Source organism: Molothrus ater, assembly GCF_012460135.2.
Source record: "Molothrus ater isolate BHLD 08-10-18 breed brown headed cowbird chromosome Z unlocalized genomic scaffold, BPBGC_Mater_1.1 matZ_random_MA35, whole genome shotgun sequence".
NCBI classification, from domain to species: Eukaryota; Metazoa; Chordata; class Aves; order Passeriformes; family Icteridae; genus Molothrus; species Molothrus ater.
In genome coordinates this window covers 4,891,423-4,911,320 of record NW_023416471.2, presented here as the reverse complement: position 1 = coordinate 4,911,320, position 19,898 = coordinate 4,891,423, and the positions used below count along the sequence as shown (strand labels likewise).

The 19,898-nt window shown below is 39.5% G+C and overlaps 1 protein-coding gene across 1 annotated transcript in view; it reads left to right on the top strand.

The window, feature by feature from the left end:
* The window catches only part of MCC (MCC regulator of WNT signaling pathway), a 138,710-nt gene that overhangs the window by 69,963 nt on the left and 48,849 nt on the right, over positions 1 to 19,898 (top strand). The window contains exons 2-4 of the mRNA XM_036402863.2: positions 1,316 to 1,429; positions 8,017 to 8,159; positions 15,575 to 15,711. Coding sequence (XP_036258756.1) covers positions 1,316 to 1,429; positions 8,017 to 8,159; positions 15,575 to 15,711 — 394 coding nt within the window. The remainder of the gene's footprint in view (positions 1 to 1,315; positions 1,430 to 8,016; positions 8,160 to 15,574; positions 15,712 to 19,898) is intronic.

The window sequence follows — 19,898 nt, the reverse complement described above, 5'->3', positions numbered from 1 at the left end:
TTCACATCCAAATACCTTTTTAAAATTATCTTTCTTGTCTTGAAGGGAGAGTTTTTTTCATTAACAATGAGAATACTGTATGTGAAGAGCCAGTTGGTTCTGGTCTCTCTGCTGTCAGGCAGCTGCTTTCACACATCAGCATGGGAAGACAGCTATGGTTTTGCTGGCTTCCAGTATTATAAAGGTAGAATTTATATCAAAATAGGACTTACTAACTGATTCATTGCAAATGAAACAAGAGAAATTACTTTTAGGTGACCCGCCCAATAGAATATCAGATTGAGGGACTGAAAGTGGGTGGAGGATTAGAAGCAGTTTGTATTTCAGCCTGAATCTTGGCAGCAGAGCAGTGTTTGCTGTGTTGCTTGGTCTGGTGTGAAAGGTCACTTCTGTTTTCATACCCAGCATAACTTGAAGCTGTTTCTTTACGACTACAAAGAAAGACTTCAGGGCCAGTGGCTAGTTCTCCTCCTGGACTTTCCAGGTGTAGTTATCAATACTTAGTGTTGAATTCTGGCTGATGAATTTGGTGAAACGATGAATGGGGTATTTAAGGAGAAGAAAAGAATGGGAACAGTTAAAATTCTTTTAAGAACTGTTCTTGGTTTTTAAGTTGTGTAGCTAACCTAATTTCAATGTTGTGAGTTATCCTAGACTGATATGTATTTTTGCATGCTATCAGCTAAGTGTGGAAAGTATCTTTCATCAAAAGCATCTGCTGCAGAAAGAAAATTAGTTTGGGTTCTTCATATGTGGGTTAGTAGATAAGAATCACTGAAACTCACTGGCGTGGGACTGACGAGAGCAACAACTGCAGAAGATTAGCTCGCAGTGATGTAAGCGTTAGTTGCAAAATCAAAGCAAATCCTTTGCATGGAGCTATCCACTTTCACCAGAATGATAACCTCTATATGTCTAAAGGCCTTAAAACGTGGTACACCTCATTCTATAATGCAAATTTTAGTCAGCATTTAATGTAAGGGTTTATAGCACAAGACTCAGGCTATGTCTTAATGCAGTAGCATTATAGCTAATCTATGCATTCCTAGCTGAATTATTCCTCGTTGTATTTGCCCTTATAAAGGATATGGTGAACGAATGTGTGTTCTGCCTGGAAAGAAAAAATCCATGTTAAAAAACTATTAGTTAAATTGTTAGTTGTATGTGGAATTTTTTTAGACTTTGTTCTACTGAAGTTCCTATTGACTACTAGAGAAAACCAGCATTACTATAGCTGCCATATAATATTGTCTCTTCTCTAGTGCTAAGTGGTTTGCGAATTGATTCATTTGTTTCTTTCCTTTCTGTCTTCCAGCTTCATTTAGCAGCCCTGGCTTCATTAAAGGGAGACATTGTGGAGCTTAATAAGCGTCTACAACAAACAGAAAAGGAGCGTGACCTATTGGAAAAGAAATTGGCAAAAGCACAGGTGAGCAATAGTTCAAGATTCTGAAGATCCTTGGTTTTGTGCAGTCCTTGTCCTGAGAGAGGATAAAATTCCAAACAATGTCACAAGTCAAAAGAATTTTAAGACTACAAGACACATAGTTGCCATGGGTTATACCTTTTATGTGTTGAAGACATTCTTCTAAAAAAAAAAAAGTAAAAATTAATTAGATACATTTTGTTTTGAAGTCAGTATAAGCAACAAGTGCTTTGAATTATTGTAGAATATAAGAATTACAGGTTGCTCTCAGTGGGTTAGGTAACAGGTTGCAGAGCCTTGCACTCCTGGGTCACATTTAAACACAGCACAAATTAACACTGATCAAAAGTTACTGCCAATTTTCAGTTGTTTTGATGTTATGGGAGAAGTTACTTGTAATCTCAGTCTAGCTTCCAGTATGCCAGTTGGAATTGTGGAAAATACAGCCAGTGGAAAGCCAAGGGGTTTAATAAGAATAAGGTTGGAACTCTGATGCTTTCATAGCTCTTACATAGTGGCAAATGCAAGCAAGGAAAATCAAACTAATACCTTTTGAAAATAGTTAACATTTCAAAACTAATTCAGAATGCTTGGATACAGACAAAAAAACCATTTTGTCCTGTGCCACTTTATTTGTTGCTCAGAGATGTTGTAGAATCTCCAGCCTTGGAAGTACTCAAGGCACCTGGACCTGTTCTTGGGTTGGGTAAGGGACTGAGTGAGTAAGTTCCCTGCAATCCTTAGCCTTTCTGTGACTTTACAGATTTTAATTTTCTATATTTATTTCATTTTGATGAGACCTTTCATCTGTGTTACTTAAATTCAAGCCAAATATAGAAGTGTTTAAGCAGTCTCGATTTTCAGGCTCTTTCTTCAGTCCTCCCTTATTTTGGCCTTTGTCTGCATTCCCTAATGTTTTTTTCAGCTGCTTTTAAGATTTATGGGCTTGTAAGTGATACTGTTATTGCAGACCATCAATGTAACATCCAGAAATAAAATCACTTTCATGTTTTTATTCTCCTCAATATGTGATCCAGAGCCACGCTGGGAGTTAACATGGTTTATCAGCTATAATCCTGAGAGCCTTTTGTAATTTCTGTGGCATTCTTGGGATAGTCCTCTTTCTGGCTTACAGTTTGCTATGAGGCTGCATTAAACTCTCAGATGGATTCACTGTATCCAAATGATCCACATCATTCTGCATGATTGCACTGATTTTATTCTTGTTATTTGTAACTCCGGAGGGTCTGGTGCTAACCACAGGTTTTTGTTAGTATTTTATTTTTATTTCTGGATCTTTATTTAAAAGTAGAGATATTATCTCTCAGCCCATGAAGAGTGCCTTGTAGGTGCTCCCATACAGTACTGAATACACACTGATGGCAATTGGGATTAAGGATCAGTCCTTAATACCAATTAACGTGTGCTCTGTTAGCTCAAGATTGTTGTTTTCTTTGATGGGTTACCAATTACGCATGCGTACATAATGCTTAGTTTGTAATGCTGGGGGTTTTACTTGATATTGAGCCATGCAAACACAAACATAGTGATCAGTGCCTCCTGACCTGTGAAGAGTACACAACTGGAATATCCGAAAAGCAGGCTCATAGCTGGATTTTGGATAAACAAATAAGTCTTTATAATGAACAGTTTTATATAAAGGTTTAATGATTTATCTCTTTGCACTTCATTTTTTTCTAAAGCCCTCCAGAGGATAGAATTTAGTATGTGTTAAATAAAATACAAATCTTTACTAAGGAATTCAAATCATTAAACAAACACAACTCATATACTGAATGTGTTGGCAGTGCTTAAGTACTAAAACATACACTGGTGAAACCACTGCACCTTGCCTTCTTTTTCTAACTGCATACCAAGTACTTGTGCCACTTAACATATTTTTTTTAACTTTTCTTCCCACTCCACAGAGATTAGTTCATTATTCTTTCCTCTACAGCCTCTGTCTAATGTGAATCAGAGGTTCAGAAGGCATAAATTAAATAGGAGGTGTTTGAGGTTCTGCATAACCACACTCAGATGCTAGTGGGTCAGTATTAAATCTGTATTCTGTATCTGACTGTACTTACCAAGGCAGCACATGTTTCATTTTAGCTGGCATGGTAAATGCTCTCTGGAACAAATAGCTCTTAAAACGCATTTTTTGTAATACCTTTCCCATCATTTCATGAAGCATGTGAGGCATTTGGAAGAAAGGATTAGTGATTTGCAGAGTGGAGGTGATTTGGGGAACCACAGCTCAAGTAATAGATGACAAATGGTGAAGAAAGCTAGTTGGACAGCATGGGCTTAAGGTTTTGTGAAGTGATGTAATTGATTAGTGGTTGTTGTAGCATACTCCCTTCCAAATCTGCAGCCTATAGAGACCAGATACAGCATTTCTCTGCATGCTTCTATTATTTCAGTAACATAGCAGATCTCTTTGTGTTTTTATCAGAGTACAATTCAGCAATAAAATGATCTCTTGAATGAAATTTGCTGTGAAACACTGGTCAACCACAACTAATGTCTTCTTCCAAAAATCTTTCTGTGATTATGATAATTCTTGTACTTTCTACTGGCTCTGTGTGGCACAGTATCCTGGCTTTGATAGTGATAAACGGTGGGAGTCTGAAGGGAGAGCATAAGAAATGCACATAGAGATTTTCCTCTTTCATATCCCCCACCTTTCTGCCAACATCTGTGAGCAGGAGGCCATATCACATCTCTATAGTCATGTCCTCCATGGATTTATATAATCTTCTTTCTAATCTGTCTACATTCTTGGCATTTCCAATATCCTGTGACATTGAGTTCTGTAGTTCTGTGATTGAGCATGGGATTTAATAACATGCTGAATGTTTCAGCAAGTACAACAAGAATAGATAATTCACTTACTATATTTTTCTTATAATTTCATCTCCTTTCACAAGGTTATCCTGCTCTCTCATTCTTATGCTTAGTCATTGTTATTTTATAATAGCTCTAGACACAGAATATGCTGTATTGTTCTGGATCCTGTGTCACAGCAGTAAGTTTCATTACTGCAGTAATAGTTCTTTGCCATCCTCTTGATTATTCAGAATATAGAGAGGAACAGCAGAATTACAGTATAAGAGTAAAACCAACACTCTGTAGACATATAAGAACAGAAGCAACATTCTCTGTAGACATGTAAGAACATGTGAACTTCACAGGAAGGCTTTAGTTTCTCATTTAACAGAGAAACTTGAAATAGGAATGCATGGTGTTCAAATGAACATTGAAATGACTTTGTTTTGTTGTGTGATGTCCTTATCAGACATAGATTAATTTTGTGTTTGTATTCCTCTTCCACATTAAGTATACACAGAACGTATCACAGAACAATTAATTCTGACCATGCCTGCTTTTGTGATTGAGGATTTAGCACTATAGACTTTTTTTTATACTTAAATTTAGATTAATGGATTGCTACTTTTAAATCTGCCACTCCTCTCAAATTAAAACACTGTATTAGTTGAGCTAAGATTTTTAGCTTCTGTAATCCTGTTAGACAGGTTTATCACTGTGGCTTGTTCAGGTGATGACTTGTATTCTTGGTGAACAGCACCACAGCCAGGGTTTGTCTCTGCAGGGCCTGGGGCACTGGGGCATCTCGTAATGAGCACCGCTGCTAGTAGTTCCTTTTTGTTTGACCTCTGATTGAACACTGCAAATTTAATATAAAGATTAACAGAATTTAACATATTGCTGGTGTTTCTTTCACTAAGAATATATGAACATTAATAGGAAATAGAATCACTTGTTCAGACAATAAGTTTGAATTAAAATGTTTTCTCTTGTCATTCTTCTTCCTCATACACTTCTTGCTGTTGTTGTTTCCTAGCATCAAGAGATCAGACAGTGGCGGTTCCAACCATTGTTAATTTTTATTGTAAATGAAATGACCTTTTTAATCCGTACCAAATAACAACCAAGAGTTCTCAACTTATATTGAGAACTGTGCTGGAAACTTCTCTTCTGACTCCAACAATTAATTGCTCATCTTTTGCAACCTCTCAGTTGGTTATCCCTGTGTTTACTTTCTCAGAGAATTAGACCTCTTAAGGGTTTTGAGACTGGAGCTCTTAAGTATGAGGCTGGAAGAAAGATGAGGAAAAGGGTATAAGGTATTTATTATTAAGGGTATAGATATTTATATTTACCTTGTACTGTGTGACTGACATGCAAATAAATCTTAGGAGGTGAATGTGTACACCTTGGAAAGAAATAGAGACCGGTGGTAGATTGCTGTTTTGAGACTCAAACCATAAAGAAACTAAGGATGGTGGTGAACAGCCACAGTAGTATCCCAGAGAAAAACTTCAGCAGTGGGTAGAAAAACATGCATTTGTCTTTTCCTTTTTAAGTTTTCAGATGACAGTTCCATAATAAAGAGCACTTTTGAATAACCAGAACAAATTTCCACTGGTGCGTTTTGGGATTCTTACTGAACCATGTTTCCATTGCTTGGATGCTTTTGCCATTTTTTCTTGATGGCTGACCAGAACTTAGGAAATGCAATTCTGTTCCCTGCCTCAAAGACAGACCAGTCCTCAGTATCATGGCTTATCTTTTACAGAGGTTTCCTTTCAGCCTTTTCCAGTTGCTTTTACCTAAGATAATTCAAAAGCTCTTTTAAAAAGTGAAATGTGAAGCTATTATTGTATATTGCCAGACTGCTGGTTGTTCACAAAGTACATCTGTCACTGAATGATGTTATCCTGAAAAATGGTCACTGAAAAATGGCTGGAGAAAACAGAAATCAAGTTGTAATGTGGCTGAAACCCATTAGCAAAAGTCCATATATCTTCAGTCAATAGAAACAAATTCTGCTTTTCAGGCATAGCTTAGAAAGACAAAAATTGTTGTGATTGGGGTTTTATTTATTATCTGGAAACAATTATTATACACTCTATCTGAAACATCCCTTTGGTTTAAAAGCTAAAAAAACCACAAGTGCACATAATAGATTGGTCTTGATAATGGTGAGGTAGCATTTGTGGACAAATACGTGTGTCAGAAGAAATTCAGGTTTAGAAAGGCTAAAGAAGCAACTCTTTATTGCCCCTAAATCTACTTTAAAGTTTTTGTGAAACACTTTCTCTGTGTTATTTCTGCAGTTTGAAATCTTCAGAAAGATACAATGTTAAGATGTGGAAATGTGAGATATAAGCTGTAGAATGATCCTACTGTAAAGAGTCATCATAAGGTACATGTACAGCCTATCAGTTGCCAACCTGAAGTTTCATAAGCCAAGTGAACATTATCAGTCTTCTGAAATGTCTTCCTTTCCTCTCCTTTGCAGTATGATGATATGATCTGTTTTCCTTAGTGTAGGTGAAAGTGATTTTTACTACAGCTGAAGGTAGAAACTATTTTGTTGTAGTCTGTGGAAGGGTGCTCTGATGTCTGTGCTACTTTTAAGTGTGCATATTCATGGAAGTTAAAAACTGTGGAATAAATTTATTTAAAATTAAAAATAAAAATGTTATTGAAGCTTATTGTAAATTTTAATTTTCAAGCAGTCTTTTTATGTTATCAAGCTGTGAATGTAAGTGGACAAAAATATGGGAGCAAATTATGAAAATTCTGGCACATCTACTCCTTCATTATTTTTTGTAGTCCAAAGGGTTTAGGGAGTTAGCTTGTATAGAGTGTTTACTTGATTTGAAAAAAAAAACCTGTTTGATTCAGCAGTTTTGGAGGACCTCCAATATTACTATCAGTTTTGGCCCTTAGAAATGCTAAGATTTTACATTGCTGCTCTTCAATTAAGGAGTGTGGGTTTTATACTGTTAAGTGACTTGTGAGTTTTGGTTTTTTTGACAGCATGGTACTTGACATTGTGTGATTGCTAGGAGGCTTGACTGGAGGGGGTCAGAAGCAAAATGTTAGAAATGAAAGCAAAGCTTCAATCAGCATGCAGTACTGGCTTGTCATTGCAGTGGTTTGTAATGGTTTATTGTAATTGAAATAGAGCATGTGCTGGCCTGAAGAGTAAGCCAGGGAGACTATATTTAAAATGCTGTGGGAAGGAAAAAGGAGGATTTCATGATATGGATGAAAAACAAGCAGTCATGTAGCTCTTTATTGTTCAAATCATGAGCATTTTATTGGAGATTACGAACATATTAAAAATATGCTGTTACCTATAAACATTACTAAAAGCAAGTACTTACACTAGAGATGAAGTTATAACCTAAAAGTGTGATTACTTTATAATAATGTGGTTTCTGCTGTAAGATTTGTTCTATTTCAGACCACAATGGGGAGATCCTATGATTCAAAGATTATATATTTATGGCTATTTTGAGTTGCAAATAGTGGGGTTTTTTTCCAAGCAGAAATGGCAACTTCTCTTTAGGAAAAAAAACAAGTAAGTACACCGCATAGTCTGTCAGTTCTCAAATACTGTAACTGCCTACCTGCATACACCTGTCCTTTTCTCTTGTTAAGGCACTGTTGGTTTGATGAGTAGGAAAACCATAGTGCAGTGCACTCCTGCCCTGTGCCCAATCCCCTGCAGCTGTCCATAACACCCTTTCTGTTTCCTTGCTTCTCTGCTGCAGTGTGAGCAGTCCCACCTGATGAGAGAGCACGAGGATGTGCAGGAGCGAACGACGCTGCGCTACGAGGAGCGGATCACAGAGCTGCACAGCATCATTGCTGAGCTCAACAAGAAAATCGATCGGCTGCAGGGAGCAACCATAAGGTACTGCAGCTTCCTGGGAATTCTGGGCCAGGGCAAGACCTGGTGCAAGACGTGGTGCGAGTTATGCTCTAATATGATGACGACTTTCAGGATTGTCATGACGGGTACAGAATAGCTGCCCATAATCATGGTGTGTGTTCTGCGGAGTATCATCCCAAGCACCCAAGAAGGGCTTCCTTCTCTCTGGCAAAGCCACACTTTACAAAACCTGACAACCTGCACTGCAAAACATGCACCATGACATCTAAATATTCCTTTTTGTAATGTGCCAGTGTACCATATAAGTGATAGCAACAGTGTGTAAAGGAAGATGAAGACACCCGACTTGAATCTCAGCTTTTAACTTTATTTTGCAGCCTCCTGTAGATCACCTAAGCAAAATCATTTGTGGGAAAGATACAGTTCAAATAGATATCAGTAGGTTTTGCCTCTTCTTGTGCTGGCTTTTTTGACAAAACACAATGGTACAAATCATGTTGTTGCCTGGTTCTGCAGCAGCAAAGCTTGGGGTATTACACTAGGTTGTTACTGTGTTAAAATAAACTTTATATTTGACTACATGGAAACAGTTTTCCTCACTTTTTACATGTTTATGTTTTTACATATTATTTTCAATGTAGAAAAGTTGAACTGGAGTGCAGACGGAGCTTCCTAAAGTTTACCTAGTGAAGATGCAATGATATGCCAGAATCTGTGGATTTTCTAGAGAACATTAAGTTAGATTTGATGCATTTGTGGGTAATGTTGATGTGGTGCTCTGGCCATATAGCAAATTTTCAGTTTTTCTTTACTTATTAGTTGCACTTATTTTTTGGCAATTGCTTCATTTCTTTGTTGCGAGTACTTCTGCTAGCACAAGACAATGTTGTTACAACTACTCACTTAATCTTTCATTAATATATTAGAATGGAAAAAGAAGAATGTTTGGTATACCATAAAAAAGACGAAACACAATCACATAAATATTTACCACTACTAAAGCAGTGTTAGAATCACATGTTCATGTTATTTAATAACATAAGTACTGTTGCCTATGAGATGATCGTAACTAGCAATGGTCACGGTGAGATTTTTCAGGTATTTTCTGCTGGTAGTAGTTCTCTGAAAAAAATCCCCATGACTCCCTTCTTCATTTATGCTTGATACCTCTGCAGACAAACTTTCCATTTGTCTTTTAAAAAGACTAGTTGAAAAGCAAAATCTGAGAAAGCATGAGAACTGCACTGATTTTTTTTCTTCTTGAGTGACAGAAAAGCTCTATGACATTTAAGAAGAATATTACATAGAATTCATAAAAATGGTGTGTTTGGAATCCTTGTGGCAAAGTAAATGCCAGGTAGTGTAAAATTATGAAGAACTGGAATCAGATGGATACCTCTGAATGTTTAACCATGTCCATAAATGAGTCAGTTGTGACATGCACAGGAACATGAGGTGTAAGAAACAAGCCTAATGGGATGTACATGTTGCTTCTCATGAAAAATGCAGGTTTTCTGTCCCTTTTGGGCAGTTCTGGCCTTTAAAGGCATCAGAACAATACTACTGCAACAGGTGCCACACCATTGTCATGCCACTCCAGTTTAATTCAATCATATGAGAGCTTGTTTTGCTCAGACAGCTGGAATGCCTCATCTGGTTTTATTTGTTTTGGTTTTATTAGTAAGAACCAAAAATGTTTTTTAAAGTTAGTGGCTCTTTTTATTTCCTTTAATGATGGAAATAGCTTATTTTCTTTGTCAGGCCAATAATTTGGTGCCTGGGGAACAGAGGAGAAATATTCCTTCTGAAAATGGAAACTGAAGGGATTCCACAGGATTTGTAAAGCCAGCTGAAAGAAGGAAAACTGATACCTCCTGCTGTGGCTATCTGTAAATCCACTCTGGGATCCACATGTGTCAGTCTTGAGAAGCTGTCTGTGCATCCCACAGAGCAAGGGTGGTGCAGTTGCTGTCCTTGCTGGAGCAGGTGTGACTCGCAGCGCTCCACCCTTGGCTCTGGGGACTGCTGAGTCTGGGAGCTGGAGCAGAACAGTCCTGAGTGAAGATGTTCTGGGAACACAGCGCTGCTGGGGCCTCAGCAGTTACACTTTCCTCTAAAACAGGAAGATTTTAGTTTTGATTTGTCTCTTTGAAACCTGCAGGTAGTATTGAGGAGAGGCTTTACTTGTGCTGCCACAAAATTTGGGCTGTCTTTCTGGAACCAGAGCTTACATTAATTGCATAACAGATTAATGTTTCCCCAGTGCTGACACAGTGACTCTCTTTTTCACATATCAGTTTTAGATTGTAAAAATAAACTAACGTGTAGCTTCATGTACCTCTACTCTGTGACATTCCTTATAGTTCCTAAACACAAAAATATTTTGGAAACAATTAGAAGAAACCAGTGCTTCATGGAGGGTATTTGACTATCCTCTTTAAATTGTATTATATTTATTTGAATGTGAAGCAGTGCCCTCAGAATGTCAGAAACAGAAAGTAAGGAGACACCATGTTTAAATCGAATAAGGTGTTGCAACAGTCTGAGGAGGAGTGTTGGCAGGCTATATAAGCTGGTTAATATTCTCCATTCTGAGAATTTTTGTCTCTATTTTTTGGTGTGTGTTGGGGGTTTTTTGCTTTTGCACTGTCAGAGTTTAGAAGTGTAATGGCTTTTGCTCATGCAGTTTAGTAATGCTGGCTCTAGAATCATGGAGGGGTTTGGGTAGGAAGGGACTTGTAAGACCATCTAGTTCCAACCACTGCTATGGGCAGGGACACCTTCCACAAAACCAGGTGGCTCAGGGCTCTATCTAGCTTGGCTAGGGACACTTTCAGGAATGGGGCAGCCACAGCTTTCCTGGGAGAAAGCTTAACTCACATGTCAATGCATGTGTCTCTTTCCAGGTGTATATGATATGCTGATACCCGTGGCAGTAATCTTACAGGAATGTTTTCAGTAGTTTACAGGATTTTTCGAGGTTTGCTAGGCATTTCTTGGGTCCATGTGTGTGGCCTCATGAATTTTTAGCTGCAGCTCTTGCTCTGCATTCTTCCAGCATTCCTTGAGTAAAATGAGTTCACCATGCTTGGGGGAGCAAGCCAGCATTCATCTGCAATTGTCTCATCTCCCTACTGCTGATGCTCCGGACAGCCTAGCTGGTTTGGAATCCCCCTTCCAAAAAGAGGTAGTAAGGTGAAAAAAGTGTGTTCCAGCACTCAAATACTCAGGTGCAAGTAGACGAGCCCCTGTTGCCAAAGATCTCTGTCCTTTGACAAGGTGCATGCAATTTTATCTCAAAGTGTACAGCCTAGAAGATGGGAAAACCAGTCAAATGGATCTTCCCAGAGTCATATTGTAAATACTTGGACATAAAGGATGCACCCAGTTACTCTGAAAGATGAAAAGGATTTAGAAATTACACAGTAGAGTACTAAAATGTAATAATGTCTATATTTAGGTGAGATTTCTGACTTCAGAAGTTTTTCATATAGCCTTAGATTCATTCAAACTTGACTCTTTTTTTTCCTTAATAATTTCTTGGGCTGTCAAAATCAGCTGTAACTTCAGCATGTGACTGACAGTTTTTCTTAGATGTCAAATTGAGGTTCAAGAAAAGGAAAAGAGAGATGTCTAATTGCTTTTAGTTCTAAACCAATGGCTGTTTGGGTACATCTCTAACTCTAAAAATAGCGAGCAACTATAACAATACCAGACAGAAATATACTATGTTCAGTGTTGGTGCGTGCTATAAATTACTTGAAATAGTTGTCAAGAATCTTATAACCCATTAGTGTAAAATAATTTGTTCAGACTTACAATTTTTATTCTGAGATACATTTAGAAAGTGTTGGAAGTTAATGGAAAAGAGGGGTAGTGTGAGAAACAACTGCTCACTTCGAAAATTTTAAAAGGTTTATTAAACCTTGACAAAAGATACAACAAAGGGACTACATAAGGAAAAATTCACAGTGCTGGGAACTGCCCTCGTGGATACCATGTGGCCGGTTCATCTTCAAGATGGACGCTCAGTCTTTTATATCTTGGGGGTTGCATCAGCCAGCCTTGGCCCCTCCCAAAGTCTGTCAGTCAGCTCTTCTTTGCCATTTATCGGTGGAGACTGCTTTCTTGGAAGTTGATTGGAGATCAGATGTTGCCATCCCGCAGCCCCTAATCACCAGGCTTTTCCATTCCCAACTGCTCCATGCAAGGGGCACATGTGCACGCCTTGTTTTTACCTATCTTAGACAACCCAGGCTGTCTGATGGCAACAATACAGGGGGAGAAAAGGGAACTAACTATGGGGAGAACAGAGGACATCTAAACTACAAGAACATAACTGTACATCACTAAAGCTTTTCTCAATACTCATAACAATAGTAATTTCTTAATTGCGAGACCCAGTCATCTCTTTATCCATCTATAACAGTAGCAAAGAGACTACGGCTTCACAAGAAATAGCACACAGCACGTACAGTCACATTTACACAGTGACCTGGAGGTCTAATTCTGGCTTCTAAATATGTGCTAGGTGGAACCATTTCGAAGGGCAATGTGGGTGTAATAATGTTGGCTTCAATGCACAGTGCCCAGCTCCCCCTGCCCTCAGTGATTAATTTCTGTGCTGTCTCAAGCGTGTCACAATTTGTTCACAATGAACTAGTTCAGAGGGACTCGTCAATCTTTGTGCTCATACACTTGTAGTATTTTCTATCTGAGGGTCTTAGAGGGTTTTAAAAATAGTTTTTTTAAGTTAAATGATTGTTGAAAAACTGCTGGTATCTGTAGTACAAACTATAGGCTGCAGCTATGAAGAAAACATGCACCTTGCCAGTGTTCTGTGGTGTGAAAGGGTGCTGAAAAATGTGCAGTTTTGCTCACTGTTGGAACAAGTTTTTCTGAGTGTCTGTGCAGCACTCTGATCCTTGGTTGCACCTAGTAGTGAAGAAAGCAATTGGTGCAGAAGTAACTGAAAACCACAGACTTTTTTCTCTAATCCTCCCATCCTCTGTGTTTAGCATGGCTTGATCTGGTCTTAATTGCCTCCAACTTATCATGACATTCCAGCAAGTGGGACCATCAGGGCCCATAACAGAACAAATGCCTGCTTTTTACAACCAAGCTGTTGCTGATAGCAGCAATAAGGAAGTTGTAATGCCTCCAGTGGTGTGGCTGGAATCCAGTGGCTGGTCCTTGTCAGCTGTCGAGCACCTTGCATTTCCAGTGCCACTGGAGGACTCTTTCCTCTGTTTTGGAGAAAAGAAAGTCTCAAACAGCATCTTTTGTTACTGCCAGCATCAGTTTTAATGGCAGAATTTATATTTGTGATGTATCACTGCCCTTGAATTCCCCCTTATTCTTGCCCTCAGTCTGTTTTCAGTCTGTTCTGTGGTGGTGGAGCACTGATTGACCTTGCTGCCACATAATCAGAAATGGATTTTGATCTTTCTGGTCAGCTTTTAAAAGCATTAGTTCATTTAGAAACTGACTTCTGGCTTGAGTCATCAGAAGGGTGAGAGTCCTACTGCATGATTTACTTTTCACTGTCCCAAGATACTGAGGGGCACTTAAACTGAAAAACCCAGTACTGTTGCTAGCTAGATGAGGCTGTGTTGTATTTTAAACAGAAAAATCTGTGCAAGACCCCAAAGAAGAGTGGTGAGAAATTATTATTGTTATGTGTGCTGTTGCTTTAAGGCCAGAACTTTTTATCCATTTGAGAGGTAATTCGGGTTTTAAAAATATAAGACTAATTGTTTCATAAATGAAAAAAAGTCAATTACCTTCAGAGGAAAAATTACAACTGTTTGAGTGCTTGGTAATTGTTTTGTCTAAAGCTAATTACTAGTGGCTTTTTTTGTGGCTAATAACAAACTGGTTCATGGAACATTAAAGGACGCTTATGTGTCTTCATTACACTGTTTTAACTCCTGCTATTCATGACTAGGTTCTATCACTCTCTTAAACAAGTATTTCGTGGTACTTCCAAGACTATTCTTTGATGTAAATCTCAGTGTTTACCAGCTGACCTGCAATTTGTTTAGTAATAGTCGCCACTAAGTGCTTCTGCTAAAGTCACACTTTCTTTGCAGTGAAGCAAATGTAAGGTCTAGAAGAACGTGGTAGAAATTGCATCTCACTACCTTGGGAAACCCTGCTTGGCAAGCAAGCTAGAAGTCCTTTTTTGGTTTTTATTGAGGTACATAAGTTCTCACCTCTGCAACTCTGAGAGCAGACTTTACTTCTGTCATTGATACCTGCATGTATGGGCCATCTTGTCTGCTGTTTTGCCTGACAAATCGAGACATACCTCCAGGCTGGATCCTGCAAGAAACACTCATCACCATGTAGCACACACACAACAGACCTAACATTATAGATACCCCTCCCAGATCCCCAGATAGGTCTTTGCTGTTTCTCATTGTTTCCAAAGCCAGATGGTTCCATTCTCACACTTTTCTGCTGAATCTGCAGCAAAATTAATCTCTGCGTGTGATTTGGTGTGCAACAAAATGATGGCTGTTTCTTTTCTATCAGAGGGGGCCCTGCACCTGGATAAACTGGTGTTTTTCCAATGTTTAAAATAGATACTTTAATGTGAAAACAGTTGCTATGAAAGTTTAAAAAAATAATAAATCTGAGTCAAATCAGCAAATGGATCAAAAGAAAAAATGTTTACAAATGTTCTCAAGCAAAGCTATTATTCATTTACTTATCTTCTTTCCCAGTGCTTTGAACTCTTTGTGGAGATGGGAGAGAAAAGGCCCAATTTTTTTAAGCTCATTAGCTTCAGCTAAAGTATTTTGTGTCCTCAATTATTTTAGTTGAACCAGCTTGACAAATAAACTAAAACCTAGGTAATTGAGGCTTTTCTTTTTCCAGCAGTTCAGTGCAGTGCTCACTTATCTGTTCCTCTCTCTTTTGGGAAGAGAAAGTAAAAAGCAACCTGTCTCCAAAAGCATTTTGATTCACATATGCAGGTACATTCATGTGCATGATTACTTTGCACATGAGGTGGTGACATCCTTGGACTGAGAAAGAGACCAAAACCAGTTACTTCTAATCCACTTTGGGATCAAGGCCACTTGTGCTGATTTGTGTAAATTATCAGCTGGGGAGTTACTTCAGAGCAGTCTATGTCCTTGCATACATCCTTGGTAGCACTCAGTTCCACCCATTGCTTTTTTCTCCAGTGGCCAGGAGAAATAATGAAGTTAGGAATAAAGAAATGGAAACCAGGCACTAACTGCTGCAAGTGGGTGTTGCAAGCATGGCACAGTGGCTTTGCAATGAAGAGTTTAAAGTCATCTCTACTGACTGGGCAAAACACTTGTGTAAATTGGATCCTGTGGCACAGCTTGTGGGTCTGAAATGGCTGTCACGAAGATGCACTTTTCCTCACAGAATTTAATTTCTCCTTTTGCTCTCTCTGCCAGGGAGGAGGATGAGTACTCAGAGCTGCGGTCAGAGCTGAGCCAAAGCCAGCAGGAGGTTAATGAAGACTCACGCAGCATGGACCAGAACTCTGTTTCAGTGCCAGAGAACCAGTCCACCATGGTCACTGCAGATGTGGGTGAGTTGTGTTCTTAGCAGAAGTGATGACTTCCCACTGCAGAAAGGTATCATAGCTTTTGAAATGCAAATCCAAGCATTTGATGAGGAAATGAATTAATGTAGGATGTGTTAATCACAATTGATGCTGAGCCTCTACATGACTGTGAACTTAGATGCGAAGTAATCTTTGTGCCTTGATTGTAGAATTGTAGAATCATTACGTTTTGAAAAAATCTGTGACATCATTGAGTCCAACCATCAACCCAGCACCACCACCATGTTCACCATTAAATTTATTGTCCTCAAGTGCCATACCCACATAGTTTTTGAGCACTTTCAGGCATGGCGACTCCATGCACCCCCTAGGCAGTCTGTTCCTAGGTCAACGCTTCACAACCCTGTCCCATGAACATGCTTTTCCTGATATCCAATCTAAACCTCCCCTGGTGCAGCTTGAGGTTGTTTGCTCTTGTCTGGTCACTTGTTACCTGGGGAAAGAGTCTGACCCTCACCTGACTGCACCCTCCTCTCAGTTGCAGAGAGCAGTGAGGTGCCCCCTGAGCCTCCATTTCCCCAGAAGCAGACCTTCTAGCAGAATTCTGGTGTAATCCTCACTATGACAGATTTCCAGAATTCTCTTCAGTATTCTGTTTCTGTTTTCTATACTATATTGTCTACGAGTGCAAGACCTGCAACAGCATATTTGTATTTTCACATCTACAATTTCTACAAACATTGATACAACAGTATTAATAATAATGTGACTGTGAAGTGTCTGACCTAGGAATTCAAAATATTTAATAGAGGTTTTTAAAGTTATAAAAAAGTTAATATTTTACTTTCAAAAGCTAGTGCTTACTGTTAAGTTCCTATTTGAACAGATTCTGAGGGTTTTTTCATCCTTAATTTTCTTCTTACCAAGAAAAAAACAAAAAGGAAACTTAATCACTTTTTCAGGGTTTATTTTGTCTTCATGAAGTGAAGGCTTTGTCTTCATGAAGTGAAGGCTTTGTGGATATAAACAGCAAGTTGTGTAAGTTTGTTCTAACAATGAAAAACATGGCAGTAGAATGACATACAATGTAGAGACCTAGAATATAAGGGGGATGATGTTTCTGTCTCAAAAACCAACAGACAGATAGCTCTGGAGCCAGCCAAGGACTGTTGGTAATAACAAACTCTGGGAAGGAACAGGATGTGGCTGGAGAAGAGAGCCGTGTGGAGGTACAGGCACCACTCTTTAGAGACAAATGTCCTTCTTCAGCTCCAGGATATGAGCACAACAAAGCACACAGCAAGCGCACAGATGTAGCTGAGAAGGGGGCATGTGCTGTAGTGGGGAATCCAGGTCACCTAAGACCCCAGAAGCCCTCCCAGCCATTTCTAGAAAGGTTTGAAAGAACAGATTGCCCATGATAATTAATTTGCATAGAAAGGGAGAACCTTATCTCCAGAGCGGGGAAAACTTACCTATAAACAGGTCCACAAAGCCGAGGGTGCTTGCTTTACATGTGCAACCTGGCACCCTGAATGGCTGAATCATGCCAGAGCCAAGACTGGTGATCTTCTTCTCTTTCTTCTTCTCCCTCCTTCTCCCTCCTTCTCCCTCCTTCTCCCTCCTTCTCCCTCCTTCTCCCTCCTTCTCCCTCCTTCTCCCTCCTTCTCCCTCCTTCTCCCTCCTTCTCCCTCCTTCTCCCTCCTTCTCCCTCCTTCTCCCTCCTTCTCCCTCCTTCTCGCTCCTTCTCCCTCCTTCTCCCTCCTTCTCCCTCCTTCTCCCTCCTTCTCCCTCCTTCTCCCTCCTTCTCCCTCCTTCTCCCTCCTTCTCCCTCCTTCTCCCTCCTTCTCCCTCCTTCTCCCTCCTTCTCCCTCCTTCTCCCTCCTTCTCCCTCCTTCTCCCTCCTTCTCCCTCCTTCTCCCTCCTTCTCCCTCCTTCTCCCTCCTTCTCCCTCCTTCTCTTCTTCCCTTTCCATCTGCTCTTTCTCTCTCTTCCCTTTCCCACTTCATCCAAAAACCACTGCCATGTGCTTGTATAATAGGTCTGGGCCTAACCTGACCCAGTTTCCATGCCAGTTGTGTATTTGTGAGTTTTTGTGGACCCTGTGACTTTCATCATTCCTTCGACCACAAGCATCTGCAAATATTGGGTGCTCCCTTTTCCCTGAAGGGTAGGCTCACAGACAAAAATGGACAAAGTAAGAACAAAGTTATGTCTAGGGATTCCAGCATTTCTTCCATATTTTCCTTCTATCCATAGACTCTATCTTTTTTGGATGTTGTTTCCATATTCCTGTGAAAATAAATTGCACACACACGTATAGATACAGGAATATGTATGGTTTTAAATCCTTCTAGATGTAGGTATATAAGGAGAAATAATCATGCTCTAATAACCCATGTGCATGACTTGCTTACTGCTCTGATAGAGTGACTGCCCTAATCAGTGACTTAGTAAAACCAGTAGTACCTCATGACACTCTGGTACATGTGGATCTGCTGCTCAGTTGCTACAGGCAATAAAACACCTAGAGGTAGAACTGTGAATGCTCTCCAGTATGTCTTGCAGAGCTTGTGATTGGGTTGTGCTGGTTTTCTGTCAGAAATGAGGTTCTCACACTGTAAAATACTTATTTTATGGGGGAGTGTCACCATCAGAACAAATCCCAGCAGAGAAGGTCTTGTGACAGTTGTTTAAATGTACAAGAGGTTTATTCCAGAGGATGTTATGGAAAAAAGCAAATTCAAGCAAACAAAACACAAGGTTTTTACAAGTAAGCATCCTGCTTGCTATATCCTGCTTGTGAGTGAATGATGGTATTATGAAGGGCTTTTTTGGTATTACTATAACACATGGGTGATTGCTAATTAGGAATTAGTGAAATGACTTCCCAGAAAAAAACTTGTATATGTTGCCCATTCAAATTTTTCATGCAGTGCTATAACATCATTCTAAACTCTTCTTTTTGGTCAGCAGTAGGTTTGTATTTATGAGTGTTAGGCTGTGAAGTTAGGTTAATGATAACGAGTTTGCAGTTTTTTACTTTCTGTTCCTCCTATTCCTACATCCAGCAGCTCTCAATCTTCCCTTGCACAGGGAGGTTTCAAGGCAGTCTGCAATAATCTGGTGACTCATGTCTGTTAAAATTCGGACCCAGTTGAATGCCACACTGCTTTAGTGCCCTGCAAGATCCACAGCTGTGAGACTACCACAAAGGTCAAACTATGGTGAAGTGCTTGCAGCAGCAATACAGGAATCACAACCTCCACCAAGAATGCCTGCTGCTGTTTTTAGTGGGATGGAGGAGCTGCAGGTGCGCTGCTGCCTCATAGTGCCCCCCTTTTTGTGCTGTGCTGTGGGTAGCTTCTGCAGACTCTGATCTAGCCAGCCAGAAATACTGACTGGCACTTCCAGGAGACAGCACAAGGGTGAATTCTGCCACAGGATCTGCCACTGCCCATCACCAGAGGTGAACCTAAGAGAAACAAAATTAATTTATGGAGTGAGCTAGCAAGGTACAAAGACCCACGTGTTTTCACATAAGTGGAGGATGCTACGCCAGTGGGCACTAGAAGAGGTTTGCCTGAAGACAGGAAAGGAAGTCATTCTCTGTGATACTTTAAAATAGCTTTGTTGTATAAGGTGGTAATATGGTTGTAGTATGAAACATAAGCTGTGGTGTTATGATCTGTGAATATTCAGCTGCTTTATTTGAAGGCATAGCTGTTAAAATAAAACATAGGCTCTAAGGTGGTTGGTAGGGATCATTTCTGTAAACACCAGGATTTTTTAGAATCAGGCAATACCTAAGTACAACCACAAAAATTCCTCTGAAAAACATCAAGTCATAACATCCCTGAATGTACCAGCAGAAGAATCTTGTATTTACAGAGACAAATGTATGACTTCAATAAAATCAGGATAATAGACCTTGAATGGCCAAAAGAAAAACAGAAAAAAAATGTCACGGAGTGTAAGCATGTAATATCTTGAAATGTTCTTCAGAAAAGAGGGAGTTTTGAAGAAAGAATGGACACTTCAGATAATCTGTGGCGTGAAGCAGTCAGGTGTTGTTTGTCAGATGAGAGGTAGCTCATGATTTCAGTTGATGTGATTATAGTATTTAAGCCTATCAGTTATCGAGGAAAAAGTGGCAGAGTGCAAGGACATTCTCTGAACAGTATCAGTCCTGGCTGTTCTGCAGCAGACAC